The following is a 22,100-nucleotide window of genomic DNA, read 5'->3' on the forward strand; positions in this document are numbered from 1 at the left end:
GTTTTGAATGATTAGGAATCACATTTTCTTGCAAACGTCTGTATCTCAGACTAACACATATAACAAACGTGTGGACGAGTGGATGAGTATGGTTTAGAAATCAGCCATATCACGGTAGGGGACAAAGAGTATTATACATAATAGTTACCATGGCAACGAGGCACCACGATTCCTTCATTACACCAGTGAACAATGTGATTGGCTTACATACCAATTTTGTTTCTAGTATTGATCTATTTTAGTATTCATCCAATTGGACTCATGCAGGGACATATTATCAAGTCGAGAGATCAACTCTTTGGTGTAGAATATAATTATGTTATATGTGTCTAATGGGATACTTTGTTTCTGTTTCAGAGTGTACAGTTGGATATTTTGGTGTCAACTGCGAGGAAGCATGCGGCCATTGTAGAGGCGGGGCTTCTTGTGACAAATCAGATGGAGGATGTGTCTTAGGGTGTGAGGAAGGCTGGATTGGGTACAACTGTTCCCAAGGTATGCAAAGCATGTTGATTCAGCGTCATCTAAACTGCTCCACGAGAAAGACACTTGGGGCAGCTAACACACTGCTGTTACAAAGAATCGAGATGAACTCACGAGGTCCATCATGGATAGTCTGAATGCTACAGAAAAAATCAGACAAGCTGTTTAGGAAAATATTTTACGTTCGGACAGTGGACGTCAGTGATCAGTGATTCGGTGTGGCGTGTTTAGTGATGAATTAAATTTAAACGTAACATTCGTATAGAAGTAAGTGTTACTGTGTATAATGACGCACCCATAACCGTTAACATATTCAGTAATAAACTGTCCTTTTATTAGCAGGATGTAGCGGGAAAAGGTGTGACGTGACATGTTCTAACTGTAGCCAACAACAGGACTGCGGTGTTGGTGGGAATTGTTCAAGTCCACTTACCACAGGTACCTAGCTAATGAAGATATAGTCCGGCAGAGAGGACAAAAACCTAGAATTGGGGGATAAAGTTTTATTATTGCTGGAATTGTTTATGTACACATTCTAGGTTATGAATCTGACTGATTACAATCTGTCATCTTTGAGCATTTTCAAATATTCAAGATGGCCTCCAAGATGGCCGTTAAGACATGAAAATATCTCTTCTCTGCTAATTGTATGGAATATCCGACTACTCTTGATGCATATCACTATTGTTTTGCCTTCAATATATTAGAATAGGTTCTTCTTAATGAAATAATTTCATTTGGAAATGTAATTAATCAAAATAACAGGCAACAGAAAACATGTCTATGAAAACCCCCAAATCAGTATATATCAGTATAGATACATTTATTATGATTTTATTCAGTGTAAACTTGGATGCTTGTGGATTTTCATAGGATAATCAATGAAATATAGGTACAGAATAAGATACATTCACACTGCATGCTGGAGTAAAATTATTTAAAAAAGGAAGGAAGATATGCCAGTGCCCATTGACAATGGGCCTGTCATTACTCGCTATCATGATCTCGAGAAGCCACCAATGCCTGAAATTGCAGGACTGAAGTCACCACTGCTTGTGGAGGTATCATGCCAGCGTGTTGTGTCATCAAATGAAGCTGAGGAGAAGGATTTCTCTTTCTAAAGGATGCAGTTACAACAGACCAATGCCCAGAATTCAATGTCGGGTGAAGGGTGGAACCTTTAAACCAAGCACCTCTGCTTCATACCAACCACTTACAGACATGACTCCATCTCACCCTGATATGATGACTTAATTCCGTAGTTGGTGCTCAGCGTCTGACTCAATTGACAGTTCAAGAGATCACAGTTTTCACATGTGATCAGCAACTTCACAGAGTTGCCCTTCGTTTGATGTTGGTGTATCCACATATATTCTCCAATGTTGTTCTACGACGAGGAGGCATGCACCTACTGATGTGTTTTGTGGGATCAGTAGGATCACTCTTGGCAAATAGAGGTGTTTGCCAAAGATGGTGGCAGAAGAGATTTTGAGAAGTGTGCTTGGACCTGGTAGTATCAGCAGTGACAGTCAACCTCAGCTTAAACTGCAAACTCTCTCTTAAGAAAGCAAGACCACAAAGCTCTGGGTTGACGTTCTCATCAAGCCTGTTTTGATTATGATGATGTATGTGAGGGCAGAGAGGGAAGGTACCTTGAAGCAGTTAAACAAATGATGCCATACGTCTTTGCTGATGGACATATACATTTTGCCAGGTATGGTCTGTTCTATCTTAGGTCCATTGAAGCTGTGTCCCTCAAAATCCAAGAACACTTTCTTGCAGGGTACCGTGTCATGAGACACATACCTGGCTACTGACACGGTATCTGGAGTGATGTGGGCATTATGTCTCCAGATTTGCACACATTAAGAGGAAGCTGTTTTATAGAGTTTCAACTCAATGTAGAAAAACAACAGGATAAACACAAAGAAGAAAACAAATCAAGAATAGACTCGGATGCCAAGGACAGGGAGAACATTCGGCAGCATCTGCAACTTCTAATTGATCCAATGAAGCCAAAACTCACCAGAAGATCTTATGAACATCGTTTCCAGCAGGGTTTTTTCTTCTGCAGTTAACGTTCACGATGCAGTATCTATTGGAACAAAGAAGCTGGAACGCTTTCAGAGTGGAAGACCAAACAGCTTTCATGAAACAATTCCCAAAACGATTGTTACAATAGGTACAGCAAAGAAGCATTTCCAGAAGAACGCGTAGAGTTTTTCGACATAAGTTCTCATGTTATAGGTCTGCAGGCCACCTCTTGTGATGTTGACATTAAACATGTCTTTCCTCATGAATATGCACCAGTTGCCACTTCCATGTTCAGCGACGCTGGAGAAATGAGAGTATGCAAGGCAAAGTCCACCATGAAACGTATTTTACAAGTACCAGTATCTTCTCGTCATAAAGATCACCAGACAACAGCCTTGATTATTGATGGATCAGCATTAATGTGGGTCATTCGCAGGCCAGCATGGGGAACAGTCTTAGATTTGTTGCTAGGTTTCAAAGCTAACATTATATCCAAATTGAAAGTTGGAGATGTGTACTTGGAATTTGACCGTTACAAGGAGTACAGCACTAAGGATGTCACAAGGCAGGGACGAACAACAAATGCCAGCAGTGGAGTTCATCAAGGTATCAACAATCTTACCTCCCCAGAAGGTTGTCCTCACAGTCAAAGAACACAAACTTGTCATTACAGGAGAGAATAATGTCCCACTTTAAGTGTGTAATGGTATCATATCCAGCAGACATGACATTGCCACAACGCAATGAGAAGCTGACAAAACCTAATTGTCCAACAAGCAATTTCAAGTAGCAGCAAATGGACTCCTTCCAGTGACTGTTCTGTCAGATGATACTGACGTATTCCTCCTGCTGTTACATTTCTTCTACTTGCAGAATATCAAGGTACAGGTATTCATGGATATTGGAGCTTCTGTTTCCAAAAATGAACCTATCGTTCTAAGCCTACTTGCAGCACATAAATTGAGAGGTTGTGATACAACAGCATCATGTTTTGAGATTGGTAAAGGACATGTGTTAAAGGTTCGAGGGTTCGATTCCCGACATGGGTACAAAGTGTGAAACCCATTTCTGGTGTCCCCTGCCGTGATATTGCTGGAATATTGCTAAAAGCGGCGTAAAATCATACTCACTCACTCACTGAAAAGATGGTCACTCTCTCTCACTGCTTGGAGATCCTACAGCAGATTTACTCGTAATCCCTTTACAAGCAGCTCAATTCATGGCGAACCAAACTGCACATCTGTCACAGAAGCTCGCTTACAAGTTTGCGCTACCAAAACTGGAAGAGGCTGTTCTCAAATTCCCAAGCTCTCAACTTTAACGCCAACTTATGAAGCCTTTTTGGAAAACGTGAAGCGGGCACATCTCCAAACAAGTGTGCGGAAGGCTGTGCGATGGTTCCAACTCAGTTGGCTTCCATAAAGAAATTACATCAAAACACCTACTACCAGTTACTGTACCTGAAAGTGTTACTCTAGCACCACAATATATGTTGAAACTTGTCAAGCGCACATGTGGCAGCGATAATACACCGTCTAAGACAAATCGAGGTGGTTACAGTCGCGCCCAGTTACCTTGTACAGTATTCTGTGTCTGTGTATGCTTCAACCCACTCACTTACCGTGTTATTGATGATGAGGAAGAAACCTAAAATGGCTGTATGTATGTGAAGAAAACCTTTAGCCAATATTCACCTTTGAAAGTTCAGAATAATCAGTAATCCTAAAAGAATCACGTATTTGTTGATTTTTATAATATTTCGGCAGCCATTTTGCCAGTTATCTTGTTTATTTAGGACCAAATTATTATAGATGACAGAGTGTCATCAGTTAGTTGCATAATCTAGAATACACCATTGAACAAATCCAGCAAAAAAAAAATATATCCCCTTATTCTGGGTTGGGGTAAAATATTCATTTCTCTGCAGGATTATTGTCGATATCAGTGAGGTAGTCGAGCTGTTAAAGCGTCCGTACGTCACGCCGAAGACCTGGGTTCGATTCCTCACATTGATACAATGTGTGAAGCCCATTTCTGGTGTTACCCATCGTGATATTGCTTGAATAGTGTTGAAAGAGGCGTTCAGCTGTACTCACTGTCGATATTCCGTAGTATTTTTCATGTGAATAGGTCTTGATTGAAACGAAATGACATAAAACGTCCTTTGGACCTTGTAAACAATCAACACTCACACAATCCAAATTGCATTTGTTTGTTGCCAAAGCCCGCAAACTATCTCCATAATATCACTTCCTTTGTATTCCGTGTGTTTCAAGGTCACGTTCCTGTCCCCGTGGTTGCTGGCGTATGTGGAGCGGCAGTTGCTGTAGGCGTGTTGGCAGTCGTCCTCATCTGCAGAAGAAGGTATACAAGTATACAATTACATGGTACAGTTACAAAAACACAAAAAAATCTTCGTCAAAATCAACTACGTCATATGTCCATATATGTCTGTGTTTTTCCACTCCAGGCGCCAGACTACCTCTCCACTGCCCCCGAAACAAGGAGATCGCTCAGTCACGTACAGGATTATGGAGGACATCCAAGACGCGAATACTTCCGGCGAAGGCCAACTAATACAAGTTTGATACAAGCAGTAGTGAGGTTGTGGCAGTTGTGCTTTCAGATGGTGTCCATACGCGTGTCTATTCTACATACACGTGTTGCAGCAGCACAGATCGACACATCATCTCAAACATACATCGAAGCTGATTTTGGTACTTACTACTGCCACATATCACATTGAAGTCTACAATAACGGGGTTCGATGACAAGAGTACAGCCCTTTTCGCGAACACCCGGTGTCATCACTGATTTTCAGTGGTCCATTCATATAATTTCCAAAGCTATTTGCCCTTTACGCCAAGTGGAATCTGTTTCGGCAGAAAATCTAGGATGGTTATTCTCTTGCACTGACAACTTATATATAATTAACTAAAGCGTGATTTAATAGCATTGTTGAATATATATGGGCATGTGAATCGATGGTCCGTACATGTGTTTCACTTGTCACTACAACCCGCCTATTTGTGATACAGTAGGATAGTTTTGTAGCCCCAAAAGACGGAATTTACAATAAAAGGGAGACAACTTACTTTTAGCTTTGTTAAAACTAACGAGACGATCAGCGCAACGCTGTCGAAATCGCAACCAGCTGAGACTGTATCTCGGCCTCTGTTTCGCACGTGTACATATCAATGTGATCTGATTATTCCTACTCCATGCTGCACTCCTTTGTCAGGATCCAACCTTTATCTCAGAAATAACGTTGACTCGTTGAGTCTAATTGATGCATCTATGATGCAACTGCATAAAGACAGCCCTGTCCGAATATCTTACGTCTTAAATGGTTTATTTTGTAATATTTACTGTACCAATTTGTCGGCCTTGAAAGCTTTATAAAACGTATTATTTGCTGCATAGCTATATAGCGGTTGCCACGCCCACAGACTCGCTCTTGGGACAGGTAATATGCTCTTCTTCACTGGTAATGCCAACATTTTCTGTTATTATTAACTAGGTTTACAGATTTAAAAAAACGTAGGCTCCATATTTGAAATATAAAATAGGATATAAAGACAACACGGTGTTTGTTATTTCTAAAAAACGATTTCTGAAATAAAGAAAATAAGTGTTTATAATGACAGTTCAATGAGCTGTTTGGCTTTGTTTTTAACCTAAATTCTCCGTGCAGGCCAATCACAGTGCCAAGAACGACTATAACTGACAACGTAATATACAGGATGAGGTATTGTCTAGTCCAGGGTAAAAGCGGTTGTCAACTAGTCCTTGTACTCAGCTGATTCAAGAAAAGGATTCTCTTCCTGTGTGGAGTTGGTCCAATTTGTCAGCGATCTTCTTGAAGGTTCTACGATGTCTCCGTACCCTGGGGGTATTGATGCTTTTGCTTCATCGGCAGAGGGGGTGGTTGTTGTCTCAGCTATTTTTGTAAAACTCGCGTGTGTTGGTCTGCTGTCGATATGGAGCGCTAAGACTATCGTAAGCCTATGTTAAAGTATGGTGATTAAGATCATCTTAGCGCTAAGATCGTCTGTGCAAGCGGGCCCGGGAAAGTAGTTCTCTGAAAAATATTTAAGCATGAAATATTCTATAGATATATTTGCTTTCCATGTAAAGCAACTATCGAGACGAAGAGTGCAAATTAATTCAGATGAGATCGCTGTCAAAGAGTATGTCGAGAAAATGAAACGTTTGATTTGGCTGTCGTTGGAAGTCAACACCGACGTCATGGAGGGATTTCCAAGATGGCTGCACTTCCATCTTCTGCGCATGCTTGGATACATTGGCCGGACAGGGTGCGGCTTTTGAGACGGGGAGATGGACTGGCGGGGAGATGTGGGCGGGGCGTGAGGCTTGAAACAAGTTGGTAGGCGTACTAAATATGCAAACAGACAAACAAGGGTATGTTCAAGCATTCTTTGTGGGCGACTGGAATGACTCTGAAAAGGTCCATTGGGATAGCGGTATTTACGAACTCATATGCACAGGTAGCCTTTGGTCTGACCCACGTGTAGTTGTCGTCTTCCAACCAACACCCAACGCATTCACAACATAGAGCAAAAGAAATTCGATCTGCTGATAGTTTTGCCATCAAATGGTACAATCGCTTGTTGCAATGGCTTGTCATTGCCGTGGCTGTTGAGTGAGATTGCTAATCCACGTCTAGTTGGCGGTTGGCACCCATTTTTCTGAACTGGCAGTCCTACCTGCAACAGCACCACGACGGAAGGCAGCAGCAACACGATGTGGACCCGGGGTCCGAAAAAACCCACCGGGAGCATCCATCCAGCTTTATTACCATAAATAGAGGTACCGGTGTCGTGGATGATGAAAGCCAAAGGACAACATATCAGAAGTGTGTCAAGACCAAGACCACCATCCCAAGGAAGCACCGACACCAACCCAAGGAAGAGGATGGGGACTTGTTTTGACTGCACCAAAATCGGAACCGGAACGGCCACCACCTTGTAAATATCGTCATAGTAACAGGGTTGACTGCTATTTTTTTTATAAATTGTTATGATTGAGTGAATCAAGAACACAGTTGACTGATTCAGATTGGAAACTGACTTGGTGCACATAGTTATAAAAGGTACAATCTTGTACAAACATTTAAAAGTCATTGACAACTTTTCTCCCGATTGCAGAAATCTTCCAGATGAAAAATAACTTTATTCCACTTTACATTGTAACAGTAGAGAAGGATTTTGTTAATATTTACTTTAACTATATAAATTATCAGAGATGATTTCAGCTGAGAAAGTTAACCATAATACAAAAAACAATCTTATATTTAATTTATAAGAAATATATATAATCAACTGGACAGTTTGCTTGACGTACCACTTTGCATGCATGTTCTCTTAGCCTATGAGGACTATGAGGGAATGCTGGTCATAAGCATCACAAAGACGCAGTAGATACCTACATCATAGAAGTACATTCGGATCTTCGGATCTTTTTTGTGTATGGTTATGTCACAATTCATCCTGTCATCGATCACATACCCACGTTACACTTCCTGGAAGCGTTTGACTAATGTGTATAGCACACAGTTGGATACATTGATTTATTCGTTGTGTTTCATCTTTACACGTACACGCCATACAGTGTAATGTCTGGAGTCCTGATCTCTTCATATGGAACGTGAATGACATCCAATCCACGCAGTTCACAACAACATTTGCATGTGTAACAATTTGCGAAACGTGTTTTGTTGCATAGAATGCGTTGCCACCTTGCTAATCGTCATGATTGGAGTTATTTGCAAGATTGGTGTTCGTACATCTAGTTGGGTCTTCCTAAACCAAGATTGTGTGTGTGTGTGTGTGTGTGTGTGTGTGTGTGTGTGTGTGTGTGTGTGCCGACCAGGGACCACCATCTTGTGACATATTTGGTCGGGGCGCGTTCGGGGATCGAACCCCTGACCTTCTGCTTCTCGGCCCCACGGAACCGGTCGTAAAAATAATAACCATATCCATCCAATGAAAATTTTAGGAACCCATAACAATCCACTTTTGTGTGACAGTTTGCGTCTCCAGTCCATTTTATATGAATAGCTAGGGCAATATCAGTGTTTTATTTCACTAAAATGAAAGGTCTATGATATTGGTAAATTGTACCTGAGAACAAATACCAATAATTCCCTTTATTCAAATGCAAATTTGGGTTGTGAAACATACCATAAAATACCATAACATAAAATGAACTTTTTATCCATAACTTATAGTGAATTGATAATGGCATGACATTATACATTTAACATTTACCTGTAATTGTAGTCAATGATCTATGCACTTTCACTGTGACATCGCGCGATAGTGACAGTCTAATGCGACATGTGTATAACATTGAAACCAAACACAAACTGTACTGTCAACAATACGACCACGACATACACAATGTACAACTGACCATAAGGCCATGTAAAGCACAATAAGCTGTGCTATTGACCATAAAATCTTTGAAAGGTATTTAGCTATGTGTAAAGATATCATCACGTATATATACTCATTACACTTACTCAGTATGCACCCGATGAAGGGGCAAGAAGCAGTCATGAAATGTCGTTATAAAGAATAAAAGAAGTTGTTATCCGTAAAAATGTGTCATGTCTTATTGACCGCGAGGCCAAGAAAAACACAATAAACTATTCCATTGACGATAAGGCCATGAAAAACACATTAAACTGCTCTATTGACCACAAGGCCATGAAAATCACAATAAATGGTACTATTGACCATAAGGCAATGAAAAACACAATGAACTGTACTATTGACCATAAGGCCATGAAAAACACAATGAACTGTACTATTGACCATAAGGCCATGAAAAACACATTAAACTGCTCTATTGACCACGAGGCCATGAAAATCACAATAAATGGTACTATTGACCATAAGGCCATGAAAAACACAATGAACTGTACTATTGACCATAAGGCCATGAAAAACACAATGAACTGTACTATTGACCATAAGGCCATGAAAAACACATTAAACTGCTCTATTGACCACGAGGCCATGAAAATCACAATAAATGGTACTATTGACCATAAGGCAATGAAAAACACAATGAACTGTACTATCGACCATAAGGCCATGAAAAAAACAATGAACTGTACTATTGACCATAAGGCCATGAAAAACACATTAAACTGCTCTATTGACCACGAGGCCATGAAAATCACAATAAATGGTACCATTGACCATAAGGCCATGAAAAACACAATGAACTGTACTATTGACCATAAGGCCATGAAAAACACAATAATCTGTACTATTGACCACAAGGCCATGAAAATCACAATAAATGGAACTATTGACCATGCGGCCTTGAAAAACACAACAAAATGTGTTATTGACCGTACGGCCATGAAAATAACAACAAACGGTACTATTGACCATAAGGCCATGAAAAACACAACAAACTGTGTTATTGGCCATGGAGCTATAAACTGTCCGTCCGACTCCAATGGAATCATGTTGAGAGTTGAATCAGGAAGATGATGAAGGTGATGACAGACAGGGCCGCATACAGGATGAGGAACATTCGGTCCAGGGTGAATGCGATGGTAAGCCAGTCCTGGTATTCCATCGAATCATGTGCTTCCTTCTCATCATTGAGATGTTTGAGCAGATGATTCAGATTCTTTGAGATCTTTTCAAATGAAGTCAAGACGACCCCCAACTCTGTAGATGATGCTGTTGAAGATGCTGCTTCAGAGGTGTGCGGCAGGGATGACTCTCTGACACTTGCTGTTTGGTTATCTTTATTTAGGATACCCTGGTAAAACAAAACTATATCAGCCATATTCTGTCAACGGTTAAATATTCTAAATCATTTAACGATATGTACTCTGAAAAAATAATTTATAATATTTGGTCAATAATATAGCAGGAACACAAATATCAGTCTGCAACCCTCATCGTTCAAACGGAAAAACACATCTCGTCTATACCCTACTGATAGAGAATGTATGTATTACGAAGTGCTACTATACTTACTGTAAAACAACTAGCAGTAGCCCTGTTATAAGATACACAACTCCGCAGATACATTCCACGATCATGTTACCATATGAGTGAAGCTTTAAATAAAAGCTACAAAACCCTTTCCATACTCATAAGAAATCGTCGTTATCAAATAGTGATGCTACCAGGTGTTTGCCAAAACGTGAGGCGAACCTGCCCCACCAATGATTTACACCAGGCATTATTTTGATCACTGATGCGTCAAATTTGGAAATGTATCCACATGTGTAACATAGAACGTTTTGAAAGTTTTACTGAATGTTGTTATGTTTAAGAGATACTTAAATCAGGCACTTTGAAAGGTAATCAAACAATTGCTATAGACACAGATTCCATGATTCATATCATGAGCTACATACATTTGCATGTTCTCTGAGAATGTGTGGCCGTTTCACCCGTAGTAGGCGGCCAAGCTTGTTGATGAGAAGAGACCGTGCTAGAGACGGAACCTTCCAGCCCTGCTCGCCCTTCATATGAACCCTGAGAACCACAACAGCCAGCACGCATGATGCACTCGCCAGAAGCATGATGAGCACCAGATAAATGCCTGAAATATTGAAATATTAAACTTCAAAGCGCTCATTAAAAAGGTTAATATATGAGTTATTCGTCTTTTTTCACCCCTTGCCCTGTGAGTTAGTGAGTGTTTTTTGCCGCAGTTATCAATATACCAACAATATCAACTCTTCGCTGTTCAAGGCATAAGGTTTTCACGAAGGATTTTAAACGTGTTTGCCGAGCTTTTTAATCGCCTCGATCTTGTTTGAGAGCCTGAGCGACTCAACACTTTAATTAAACATGTTGAAGTAAATATACAGAACAAGAAGTTACGAAATGTCACACACACACGTGATGATAAATTGACATATATGTATCGTCTCAAAGGCGAAAGATGATTTCACAAAATATCGCAAATGAGATCGTTGTTCGAATCCCGTCGGTGACGCATCTCCTCCGTTAAGTCTTGTAACATCCACTAAGGTTAAACCGAAGTTAAAGGTGTGCTTTACCTTTTCATGCTGATGTGCCTAATAAGGTCAAAACAGTACCCAATAGAGGTATCATGTGTTAATACAGTAATTTAATACGAACTGATCGATATAACGAACTTTTTTTTCCTGACCATTTGTTGCATATATGCTTATAACGAACTACGGTTATTACGAACTCAAATTAGTGGTCCTTTGAGTTCGTTATAACCGTAGTTTACTGTACTTTGATTTATGTACGACACAATTTAGCAGCAGAGTAAAGAAGAGTCATTCCACATTAAAATCCAATAGACTTACACATGAGTGGCAATGGTTTGGAGTTTGGTGGCAGCGTGTCGAGTGTGAGGAACTGGAACACTGTGAGAGACAGCAGCAGGGTGACCTGCAGTCCGACCTTCTCTCCTGAGGCTGGTGGAAGGAGGAACCCAAGGATCGACATACTACAGATCAGGAAACAGGGGAAGAAAAATGTGACCATGAAAAACGCTGGTCGTCTTTGAATGGACACAGTGTATGTGACGGTGCTGTAGTTTAAACCATTGAATGAATAAGGCCACTTCATTGCTCCAATCCCAGTCAGATCCCATTCAGCATTCTCTTGGTAAGAGGTTGTGTCACCATCCATGTCGCTGTTCAGAACAACCACGGAGTCATCATATACCCACAAGCCAAACTGCAGGGGGCAGTCCTGCTTGTCAAAGGGGAAGTAGGTGGCGTCGACCTGGCAGATGCTGCTGAGGACGGTGGGGAACTTCTGTGACACCATACCATCACTGGTCACGGCTAGCTTATGGAACTTCCTCTCAGACATGGCTATGTTGCTTCCAAAGGCAGTGCTGGAGTAATGAGAAAACACATCTGTAGATCATGGTGAGGACATGACGAGTCAGACAGAAGGTTTATTCAGTATTATGGGCCACATGGTCTAAAGTACACGTACAATTAATACTAAAACAAAATACTCTCACGTGAATATACAGAAATTACATCTTTTTAAATCCGCTATGAAAACATGTTTTTTACCCCTTAGTATCATCACTATTTGATTTTTATCCAGGAACACATGCTCATGATACAGCCTGAATTGTACAATCACATGTTGAGATGTGTTATGGAAAGGATTTTGTCGCTTATATTAGATACGTAGCCACTGAAAGAATGACATGGGAATTTTCGTGAATAACATTAATCATTAACATTTGACATATATAGACATTATTCAGGGAAAAAAAAGGTATGTACATCTAAAAGCGGACTACTTGTTACACCTGAATGTGACGTGAGAGTTTGTAGAGAATGATGATGACGAGACATCAGGGACATCACCGAATGACTACAACCACATGACATGCAACTTACTCGTCATACAGAGTCATGTCTGGGGTCCAAATACGGTCGAACGGAACGTAAACAATCGCCGTCCCCTTCATGTCGGTCACATTCCACGCCAGTCGACAGTCTGTCCAATTCTGAGGCCAGAGAATAAAAAGTTGATATAATGGTCAGAGGTTCAGATGAATCAATGTTAATGTCAAACATTCTTCACTAGCGGTAATCTTCAATGCCCCCTTTCTAAAGACCGTTATGACAGTGAGAGAGTTTTTCATGTATACTCTTCAAAAAAAGGAACGCAAAGCCAAATCTGTGTGGGGTAGGAACATTTTTACGAGGAACCGTACAAGGTATTGAGCCAAATTGTTGTGGAGAGAACACTTGGTGATTGTAGTCATCTCAGTTATCGGTACATAGGAAAAGTCCAAGGTGAAGGTCAGCTACCATCAATAACGCATATGTCCCCTGTTGGAATCGATAGCGGCCTGACATCTGCCCATGGAAGAGATGAGTATGCGAATCACATCCTGGGGAATGGTAGCCCACTCGGCCTGCAACGCAAAAGCCAACTGTTGCAATGTCTGGGGTTGTGGTTGACGTCGGCGTAGCCCTCTATCCAATTCATCTCACAGGTGCTCTATCGGGTTCAAATGCGGGGATCTGGAGGGCCAGAGGAGAACATCAACGTTGTTGTTGTGTAGACAGGCTCTTGTGATCCGAGCTCTATGCGGTCGAGCGTTGTCCTGCTGGAATACGCCGTTGCCGTTGGCTGCAATTTGGAGGACGTGTGGTAGGAGAAATTTGTTGATGTATCGTTGAGCCGTAAGACTGCCCTGGATATGGACCAAACCTGTCCTGCCATGCTGAGAGATAGCCGCCCACAAGGACGTCTTGCTCGGAGACCTGCTGCTCTAAAACAGTTTCGTACGGTGTGGTCGGAGATTCTGCGCAGTCCGGGTATTTGGGATGCAGTTGAGGTGGCTGTGGTCGTCCTTTCACGTAGGTGGTGCAGTAGGATGTAGCGATCTTGGGCGGGGTTGGTTACTCTTGGTCGTCCCGACCTTGGCCGATCACGTGTTGACCCATGCTGTTGAAACCGATCCCATGGCCTTGTGATGGATCTTGGGCGCTACATTAAAAACCCTGGCTACAGCTGATCGAGATTCCAGTGCCTGCAAGCGGCCTATGACGTTGTTTCTTTGCACTTCTGTTAATCTTGGCATGTTGTTAAACTGCGACCGTTCATAGTGCTGCTGTACGTGCATTACGTGCAGCTCCACGTCATTTTGTTAATGCTCTGGGTGGGTTTTTCGGAATCGTACGTGTTTCCCGACTAATGGTTTGCATGTCCTTGTTGTGATCATTTTGATCCGGGAAATTGCTCACTGATATTATAACACATAAAACCTCTTCATTTTGCACCTCTTTGTCCGCTAATTTTGCTTTTATGGCCAAAAATATCCGTTTTGCCTTTCTTTTTTGAGTATATATTTTCAACGTGCAATATAATCGTTATCAGCAAGAGTGAGTTAAACTTTAACATCATATCGGCATTATTTCAGCCATACATCGACTGTCAGTAAGAGAATAAATCTACATTCTCTGAGCTCATTTTATATTTTAAATGTACAACAATACATGTATGAAAGTAAATATACTAAGTCAAATTAAAAACTTCACATTTTTAAAAGTAATCCTATATATGACATACAACGGACAAATGTATCAGAGAAGGTAATTTTTAATTATTAATGTCCAAAGAAGGATTTTAATTAAAGGTGGTAACCATAATTTGTTCCAAGCACCTACGATATTCGGTAATAACATCAACAGTATAAATCATAAGTCCCAAGCACGAGAATCTGATGGCACACAAGTTCAGTAGCGTGTATGGCCACCATGTGCGTTGACAACTGCCACACAACGCCTCCGCATGGACCTTGTGATGCTTGTGAACACATGATTGGGAAGACGACGCCACTGTTGCTGCAAAATGGTGCCAAGAGCTTGCAAATTCTGTGGTTGGTTCTGGAGAGTGCGCAGACTTCTGCCAAAAGCATCCCAGACGTGTTCGATGGGATTGAGGTCGGGAGCCCTTGACGGCCAGTCCATGACGTTGACTCCGGCATTCTGAAGGAAATTCCTTGTCAAAATTGCTGTGTGGGGTCTGGCATTGTCGTGTTGGAAGATCAAACCGGGTCCATGTGCTGCCATAAAAGGCAGAAGTTCTGGTGCCAGTACCTGGTCGCGGTAAGCAGCAGCGTTGAGGTTGCCACGGATGACAAGAAGCCTCGAACGTGCATTGCCACAGAAAGCACCCCACACCATGACACTTCCGCCTCGAAATCTGTCAACTTCCTGTACACAACTCTGCGCAACGTTCATGACGGCGCCTCACACCCTCGCCCTACCATCAGCAAATCGAAGATTAAGTCGGGATTGATCACTGAAGACGACTTGATTCCAATTTCTCCGAGTCCGTCGTAAGTGTCGCTGTGCCCACAATTGACGTTGACGTCTGTGTAATTGAGTCAGAATCGGCCCGCAATATGGCCGTCGTGCTTGAAGGTGAGCAGTTCTCAGACGGTTTCGAACAGTTTGCGCACTCAGTCTACCCCTAAACAGTTCATTTCTGGTTGATGTAGCCGTCAAAAATCGGTTACGGAGGTAACGTAAGACAATCTGACGATCCTCTGCATGTGACGTCACACGTGGTCGACCTGGCCGAGGGCGATCAGCGGTGGTACCCGTTTGCTGTATGTGCCGATGGCACGTTCGCGTTCACATTCACGTTCACATTTGAAAGGCGTGGCATGACAAATGGCCGTAAAGACTTTTGTTTTCTTGTGTTTTTCTTTTTTTGTTAATGACTGCTAACAAGAATGGCTGAAAACACGTGCGGTATTATGGCCACGTGACCAGTTGCACGTGAAAAAACACTTTTGCCACTATAGGTCTGTGCACATGATTTTGATCGATTCACCTGCACAAAAACGGGTGTTATCTGAAGACAATACGTGGCCATTACTGTTTAAATACACAATAAGGGCCCACAATGATAACTGGTCAAAATGTTAAAATTTTAGGAGTGTGAAGTTTTTAATTAGGTTCAGTATATGTCCGAATATGTACATTGTGCACTTTCCTTATGGGATAGCGTGTAGCCAAAGCGGAAGTTTCCTCTGCCATATTTTAATGGATAGTTTTATCTAAATACAAAAGAACTGATGAAGTGAACTACAACCTGGTGTGTTTATCCTGTTTCTAAGAAGTGTTTGTTTTCATAAATGCCGAGTGACCGCCTCTGCCAACTGATAAAGCGAAGTAAACACTTTAATCTCACAAAACGTCCTTAAGGTTGATATGTGAAATCACGCTTATCGTCTTTCAGATATCGAATTTTTAAAACATTGAAAACTAGAATTCCCGGGATATGGTGGTTTCGGTTGCACAGAACACGTGACCAGGAGAGTGAGTGAGTTGGGTTTAACGCCGCTTTTAACATTATTCCAGTTATATCGCTGCGTGCCAGCTTAATGTGGGAGGAAAGCCCGAAGTGATGCAGGTCTCGGACGTTTACCACTTCGGTGAAACCCACGAGCACGGGTGTGGTGCTGACAAACCTAGAAACATAATCGGGGTGAACCGGGATTCGAACCCACAATCATTGGTTTCTGGCGTGTTCGCGGCGCCTTAGACGACTAGGCCACCCGTGCCCCCTGACCAGGAGAGACTATGTTACATTTCACTTACCATGTTAAGAAACGTGTACTATACACGTATGGTATTGCATGTGAGATAAACTTGTACATCGAAAGGACTTTCATCCCAGGGATAATACGTATGTATTTAGTAACTAATCGGAATAATCAACAGATCAATGTCACACATATCTCGTTATTACGTAAACATCAGCGTGGAATATATTTTTCTATCAAAACTTGCCTCTTTATCAATGCAAATTTTAAATAAAACTAAGAAAATATTTCAATGGTAATACTTTGATCAAGTACATATGTGCGTGACTCTAAAAGTAATTTGGCGTGTGTGTGTGCGTGTGCGTGTGCGTGTGCGTGTGCGTGTGCGTGTGCGTGTGCGTGCGTGTTCATAACCCAATCTTAACTTTAAACATTATGTTAGTATATGTCTTAATTTACCTTATCCAGATCATGACGTTATAATTTGTTTTTATGTCTAAGTGTCTCGTAGGCCATACCTAGTCGGATGTTATATTGTATTATTTGTGTACGTGTTTTAGTATGAAGTGTATATAACATGTGACACTACAATAAACATTATTCTCTCTCTCTTACTCTCTCTCTCTCTCTCTCTCTCTCTCTCTCTCTCTCTCTCTCTCTCTCTCTCTCTCTCTCTCTCTCTCTCTCTCTCTCTCTCATATATCACTACACTACCAGTTACCACAAAGAAAGATATGAATATGGCACAAATTATTTTGCCAATTTCAAAAGCTTATGAAAATAATAATAATAATAATAATAATAATAATAATAATAATAATAATAATACATTTACATGGCGCCGAGTTCCAACCAGGCAGCATCCAGGCGCTTTACATTATCATCACCCAGGTCAATGGATTAGTGTGTACAAAATTTGCATTCTCAACTCCATGGGGAGTATTAAACCCCAAGCTGTCTTTGAGGAGCAAGAAGCATTAACAGACACATTAACATCTTAACCAACCGGTTACCCACATTCTGCTGGTGCAACAGAGGTGAGGTGAGGTGAGGTGAGGTGAGGTGAAATGGGGTTTAACGTCGCGTTCAAGATTATTGCACTTATATAGCGACGTTCATGCACGTGTGTGTGTTTGTGTGGCTGCTTGTACTAGTCCGGACTGATGACGATTTATAGTGCTAGCTCACTGAGATACCATGCCGCAGTTTAACATGAATATCCCACTCAGACACAGTATACTGACTCCGAGCCGACCAGTCCTTGTTTTAGCCCCTTAATGCCGAGCGCCAGACAGGGTAACAACAAGTACCATCTTTTAACGTCTTTTGGTATGACGCGGTCGGGGATCGACACCCGGACCTTCCGCTCTCCTGGCAGACGCTCTACCACTAGACCACGGAGGCGGTCTGGTGCAACAGAGGCATCGTTCGATCAAAGTCACCTACCTGAAGATACATGTACCACTTACCTAAAGATACATGTACAACATGTGCTACGTGTGCTAAATGTGCTAAATGTGCTTCAGTGTAGGGCAGGACCTTAGCCTGAGGCCCTTTTAGGAGTGAATTTGACGAAAACGGTCACCTATCCAACTACTCTTCGTGAACAACGTTGCTAACGTCACCTGATTTGTGGCCTGTGCGATGTAGACAAGACCACCTGCTACCACGTAAAAATGGTAAACCCTCTGTGAGAATCTGTAATAAGTGTCTGCATTTCAAAGTGATTTTGGTAAAATCTAAACCTCTTTTCATAATTTTAAACATGGTTTGAAAATAATATACTTTTTGTGTACTGTGTACAAACGTTGCTTGTAATAAACAGATATGAATCACTAGCCGTACCCAAACGTTGCTTGAAATAAACAGATATTAATCACTAGCCGTACTCAAACGTTGCTTGTAATGAAAAGAGACTACACACTATCCACACCCAAACGTTGCTTGTAATGTAATGAGACTACTCACTAGCCGTACCCAATTGTTGCTTGTAATAAACAGATACGACTCACTGTCCACACCCAAACGTTGCTTGTAATAAACAGATACTACTCACTAGCCGTACCCAAACGTAGCTTGTAATAAACAGATACTACTCACTAGCGGTACCCAAACGTAGCTTGTAATAAACAGATACTACACTCTAGCCGTACCCAAACGTAGCTTGTAATAAACAGATACTACTCACTAGCCGTACCCAAACGTAGCTTGTAATAAACAGATACTACACTCTAGCCGTACCCAAACGTAGCTTGTAATAAACAGATACTACACTCTAGCCGTACCCAAACGTAGCTTGTAATAAACAGATACTACTCACAAGCCGTATACAAACGTTGCTTGCAATAAACGGATACAAATTTCTAGCCGTATCCAAACGTTGCTTGTTATAAACAGACACTATACACAAAATGTATTCAAACGTTGCTTGTAATAATCAGATTCTAATCGTTTATCCAAACGTTGCTTGACTGAAATGAACAGATATCACAAGACGTATCCAAACGTTGCTTGTTAGAATCAGCTGCTAATCACTTACCTATCCAAACGTTGCTCGTAATAAACAGATACAAATTACTACCCGTATCATAACGTTGATTGTAATAAACAGATACTACTTACTAGACGTATCCAAACGTTGCTTGTCAAAATCTGCCTGGTTTCAGCCTGTAAGAGATATATATGCGGTATCCTCATTGTAATGTTAACTGACAGGCTTATCATAAGAGGCGACTAAATGGATCGGGTGGTCAGGCATGTCATCGATCCCAAATGCGTGGATCGATGCTTATGATGTCTATCACTGGATTGTCTGGTCCAGACTCGATTATTTACAGACCGCCGTTATATAGCTGGAATATTGCTGAGTGCGGCGTTAAACAACAAACAAACAAACAAACAAACACTGACAGGCCAAACTGACATTCTGAAAATGGATATCGCTAATATAATTACATATGACCGATTAACTGTGATTAATTCCATGTTCAATATGTTGCAAGAGGGAACCGGAAACAGTGACCATTAAACATAAAAACAGGACATCACACCACATAACCTCAAGATCAATGCCGTAACAAGATAACAGCCGTAACCGTTTACCCGTGACGATCTGGATCAGATTAGGTCTTCATAAACCCATGCTTGCCGTAACAGGCGACTATGCTTGTCCCAAGAGGTTACTTACGGGATCGGGTCGCCTGGCTCACGCATGTCATCGTATCTTAATTGCGTGGGTCGAAGCTCTTAACTTGAGTGTCTGGTCCAGCCTCGATTATTTACAGACCGCCGTCATATAGCTGGAATATTGCTGAGTCTTGGCGTTAAACAAACGTAACTTAGATATTGGGTACACATTGTTACTTGAAGTCGAAACCTACCAGACTGACAACTTGTCTGAGTGCCAGGCCTAGGTCTATCTCCACAGGTGTGTCACAGCGAGGGTGCATATTCTTCTGGTAAGATCCCAACAAGGTGTCCAGAACGTCACATGTTTGATTACTACCTGAATTACATAGCGATGTTGACATTATCGTCATGAGCACACATGTGATAACCTTCATTATGGGAGAGTGAAGGAAGTTGGTTTAATTCTTTGAACAGTGGTAGGAAATATAAAACGCCAACGAAAACAATAACCAGTGTCGACTTTCCGCCGAAACAGACTCCATTGGGCGTAGAAGGAAACATAACTGCGAAATGATTGGGCCGTTACTTGGCCAGCCCGAAGTTATACGTTTACCACCTTGTTGAACTATAACACCTGTATCAAGTTTACTTCCTTGGTGAGACCCGTGCCGATCCGGGGTAGAATAGGTCTTCAGCAACCCAACCTTGCGTAAAAGGCGACCATGCTTGTCGTAAGAGGCGACCAACGGGATCGGGTGGTCAAGCTCGCTGACTTGGATGATGCATGTCATCGATACCAATGTCGTGGATCGATTCTCATGATATTAATTACTGGATTGTCTGGTCCAGACTCGATTATTTACAGACCGGGGTCATATAGCTTGAATTATTAGTGTGGCTTTAAACATCAAACAAAATCAAACCAGGGTGAAGCCTACGAGCAAAATGAGTGGTTCTGAAGTATATTCACAGCGTATCTCGGATTGGAACCTCCGACAATCACAGGATTCCCGCAACTCGTGACATCGGAGACAACTGCACCAACATCACCACTACACAATTCCACATAGGAGCACACATCATTGACTTTCTACATTAAGAAAAGTATGTGACCAACCCTGAGATAAGGGACCTTTACGTGAAAAATCACATTTGCACTTTTCATTGTATTTAAAAAAAACCAGCATCTTACGAACGCAAAAATACAAGCCATATTTGATATTTATTACGGAGATACATGACGTCACACATGGCTATCTTTACAGAAGAAGTGGACGTCAAACGTCTTTATGACGGCATGGCACAATTGTATCTTAGCACCATTTGGTCCCCTTTCTCCTGGTGAGTCACACATACACAATTGTACTCATTTACGTATGTGTACGAAAATATCAATATATCGTTTTAACTTTCATGTGATAATACGAAAACAGTTATATTAAAATCATAACTCGAAGTCGGGGAAAATCGAACAACTTCGAACTGTCGGTAGCTCGAGACTAGCGGAGTTTTGATATGAAACAAAAATACCGATATGATTTGTGCCAGGGCCTAAAAGTAACGTCGTTGACGATATGTCGAGTAAAGTACTTCGAGTAAAGCAGTTCGAGTTATACTCACAATGTCCACAGAGGACCGGCTTGAAGATATACACAGCTAACCATATGTAGTATACCTGAGACATGCTCCTTCAACACCTGGGTGATCACATGAAATATACCTGTGAATGCCGCTACAATACTAGGAAGAGGGGGCTGTATCGTTACGCGGTTCGCCATATGACCAACTGATCGACAATGCAGGAAAACTTGACTACAGCAACATTCCTGGTGCTCGTAGCGCCGCGACATTATCAATATTAAACACGTGCTTGATTTCTCAACAGATTGTTGACCTGATCGATAAAAGTAGGACCGATTCTTCTTTCGAATGCATGGTAATCTTAGATTATGTGCATGTGTCGTTCGATTTTAATCTTCATGTACAGGTCTGTGCATGCATAATATTAATATACTAATGAAATAAAGTAACTGCGCTTACAATAAAGTTGGGTACACGTTATTAAAAATAACAACGTAATATTTGGTCATTCGTCTGATCAATGTTTTATCCAAACAAACCCTTTAACAAAACCTGGTATCAGGAGTCGATACGCCCTAAAAGCAGTGTTCAACAAGTCAATTAACATTGTCATGACACTTCTCTCCTCCGTGTGTATGGCATCTGACCACGTTCAACCTGATGTCATGGAGCACTTTAACGCAGAGATAAGTAAATGTCTTATGAAGGCTAGCTCTAACAATATCCCCCAAAGTGGAACATGATGGGTTACATGAACCCCACTATGACATGAGGGTGGCAAGACGATAATGGGTAGC

The 22,100-nt window shown here is 41.5% G+C and overlaps 2 protein-coding genes across 4 annotated transcripts in view; one reads left to right on the forward strand and one right to left on the reverse strand.

The window, feature by feature from the left end:
* Nucleotides 1-5,611, forward strand: part of LOC124146989 (pro-epidermal growth factor-like) — a 47,830-nt gene extending 42,219 nt beyond the window's left edge. The window contains exons 27-30 of the mRNA XM_048382996.1: nt 358-495; nt 823-921; nt 4,794-4,881; nt 4,988-5,611. Coding sequence (XP_048238953.1) covers nt 358-495; nt 823-921; nt 4,794-4,881; nt 4,988-5,105 — 443 coding nt within the window. The 3' untranslated portion in view covers nt 5,106-5,611. The remainder of the gene's footprint in view (nt 1-357; nt 496-822; nt 922-4,793; nt 4,882-4,987) is intronic.
* Nucleotides 5,612-8,601: 2,990 nt separating this feature from the next.
* LOC124147007 (neuronal acetylcholine receptor subunit alpha-9-like) lies at nt 8,602-21,519 on the reverse strand. Of its 3 annotated transcripts, none has more exons than XM_046517599.2 (7): nt 21,343-21,519; nt 19,974-20,098; nt 19,216-19,260; nt 12,923-13,032; nt 11,861-12,399; nt 10,931-11,118; nt 8,602-10,323 (listed from the first exon to the last, which is right to left on the reverse strand). In XM_046517599.2, exons 1-7 carry the CDS (start codon nt 21,404-21,406, stop codon nt 10,018-10,020), a joined length of 1,377 nt encoding a protein of 458 aa, XP_046373555.2. In that variant the 5' UTR covers nt 21,407-21,519; the 3' UTR covers nt 8,602-10,017. The 3 variants fall into 3 exon arrangements, with proteins under 3 accessions (XP_046373555.2, XP_046373556.2, XP_048252673.1); XM_046517600.2 differs by having other exon boundaries at nt 21,443-21,503; XM_048396716.1 differs by lacking the exons at nt 19,974-20,098; nt 21,343-21,519 and adding an exon at nt 18,219-18,291 and having other exon boundaries at nt 19,216-19,242.
* Between the last annotated feature and the right edge of the window lie 581 nt (nt 21,520-22,100).

This window comes from Haliotis rufescens, unplaced genomic scaffold, assembly GCF_023055435.1.
Source record: "Haliotis rufescens isolate VD_foot unplaced genomic scaffold, xgHalRufe1.0.p SCAF_1, whole genome shotgun sequence".
In the NCBI taxonomy this organism is placed as follows: domain Eukaryota; kingdom Metazoa; phylum Mollusca; class Gastropoda; order Lepetellida; family Haliotidae; genus Haliotis; species Haliotis rufescens.

Bases quoted from the DNA above. Each gene is read 5' to 3' on its own strand.
- LOC124147007 (XM_046517599.2), bottom strand. From the start codon at position 21,406: ATGTCTCAGGTATACTACATATGGTTAGCTGTGTATATCTTCAAGCCG. The intron at 19,261-19,973 runs GTAGGTTTCGAC...TATCTCTTACAG, and splicing joins TCAGACAAGTTGTCAGTCTG to GCTGAAACCAGGCAGATTTT. The intron at 10,324-10,930 runs GTATGTAGCTCA...TTGTTTTACCAG, and splicing joins TTCTCAGAGAACATGCAAAT to GGTATCCTAAATAAAGATAA.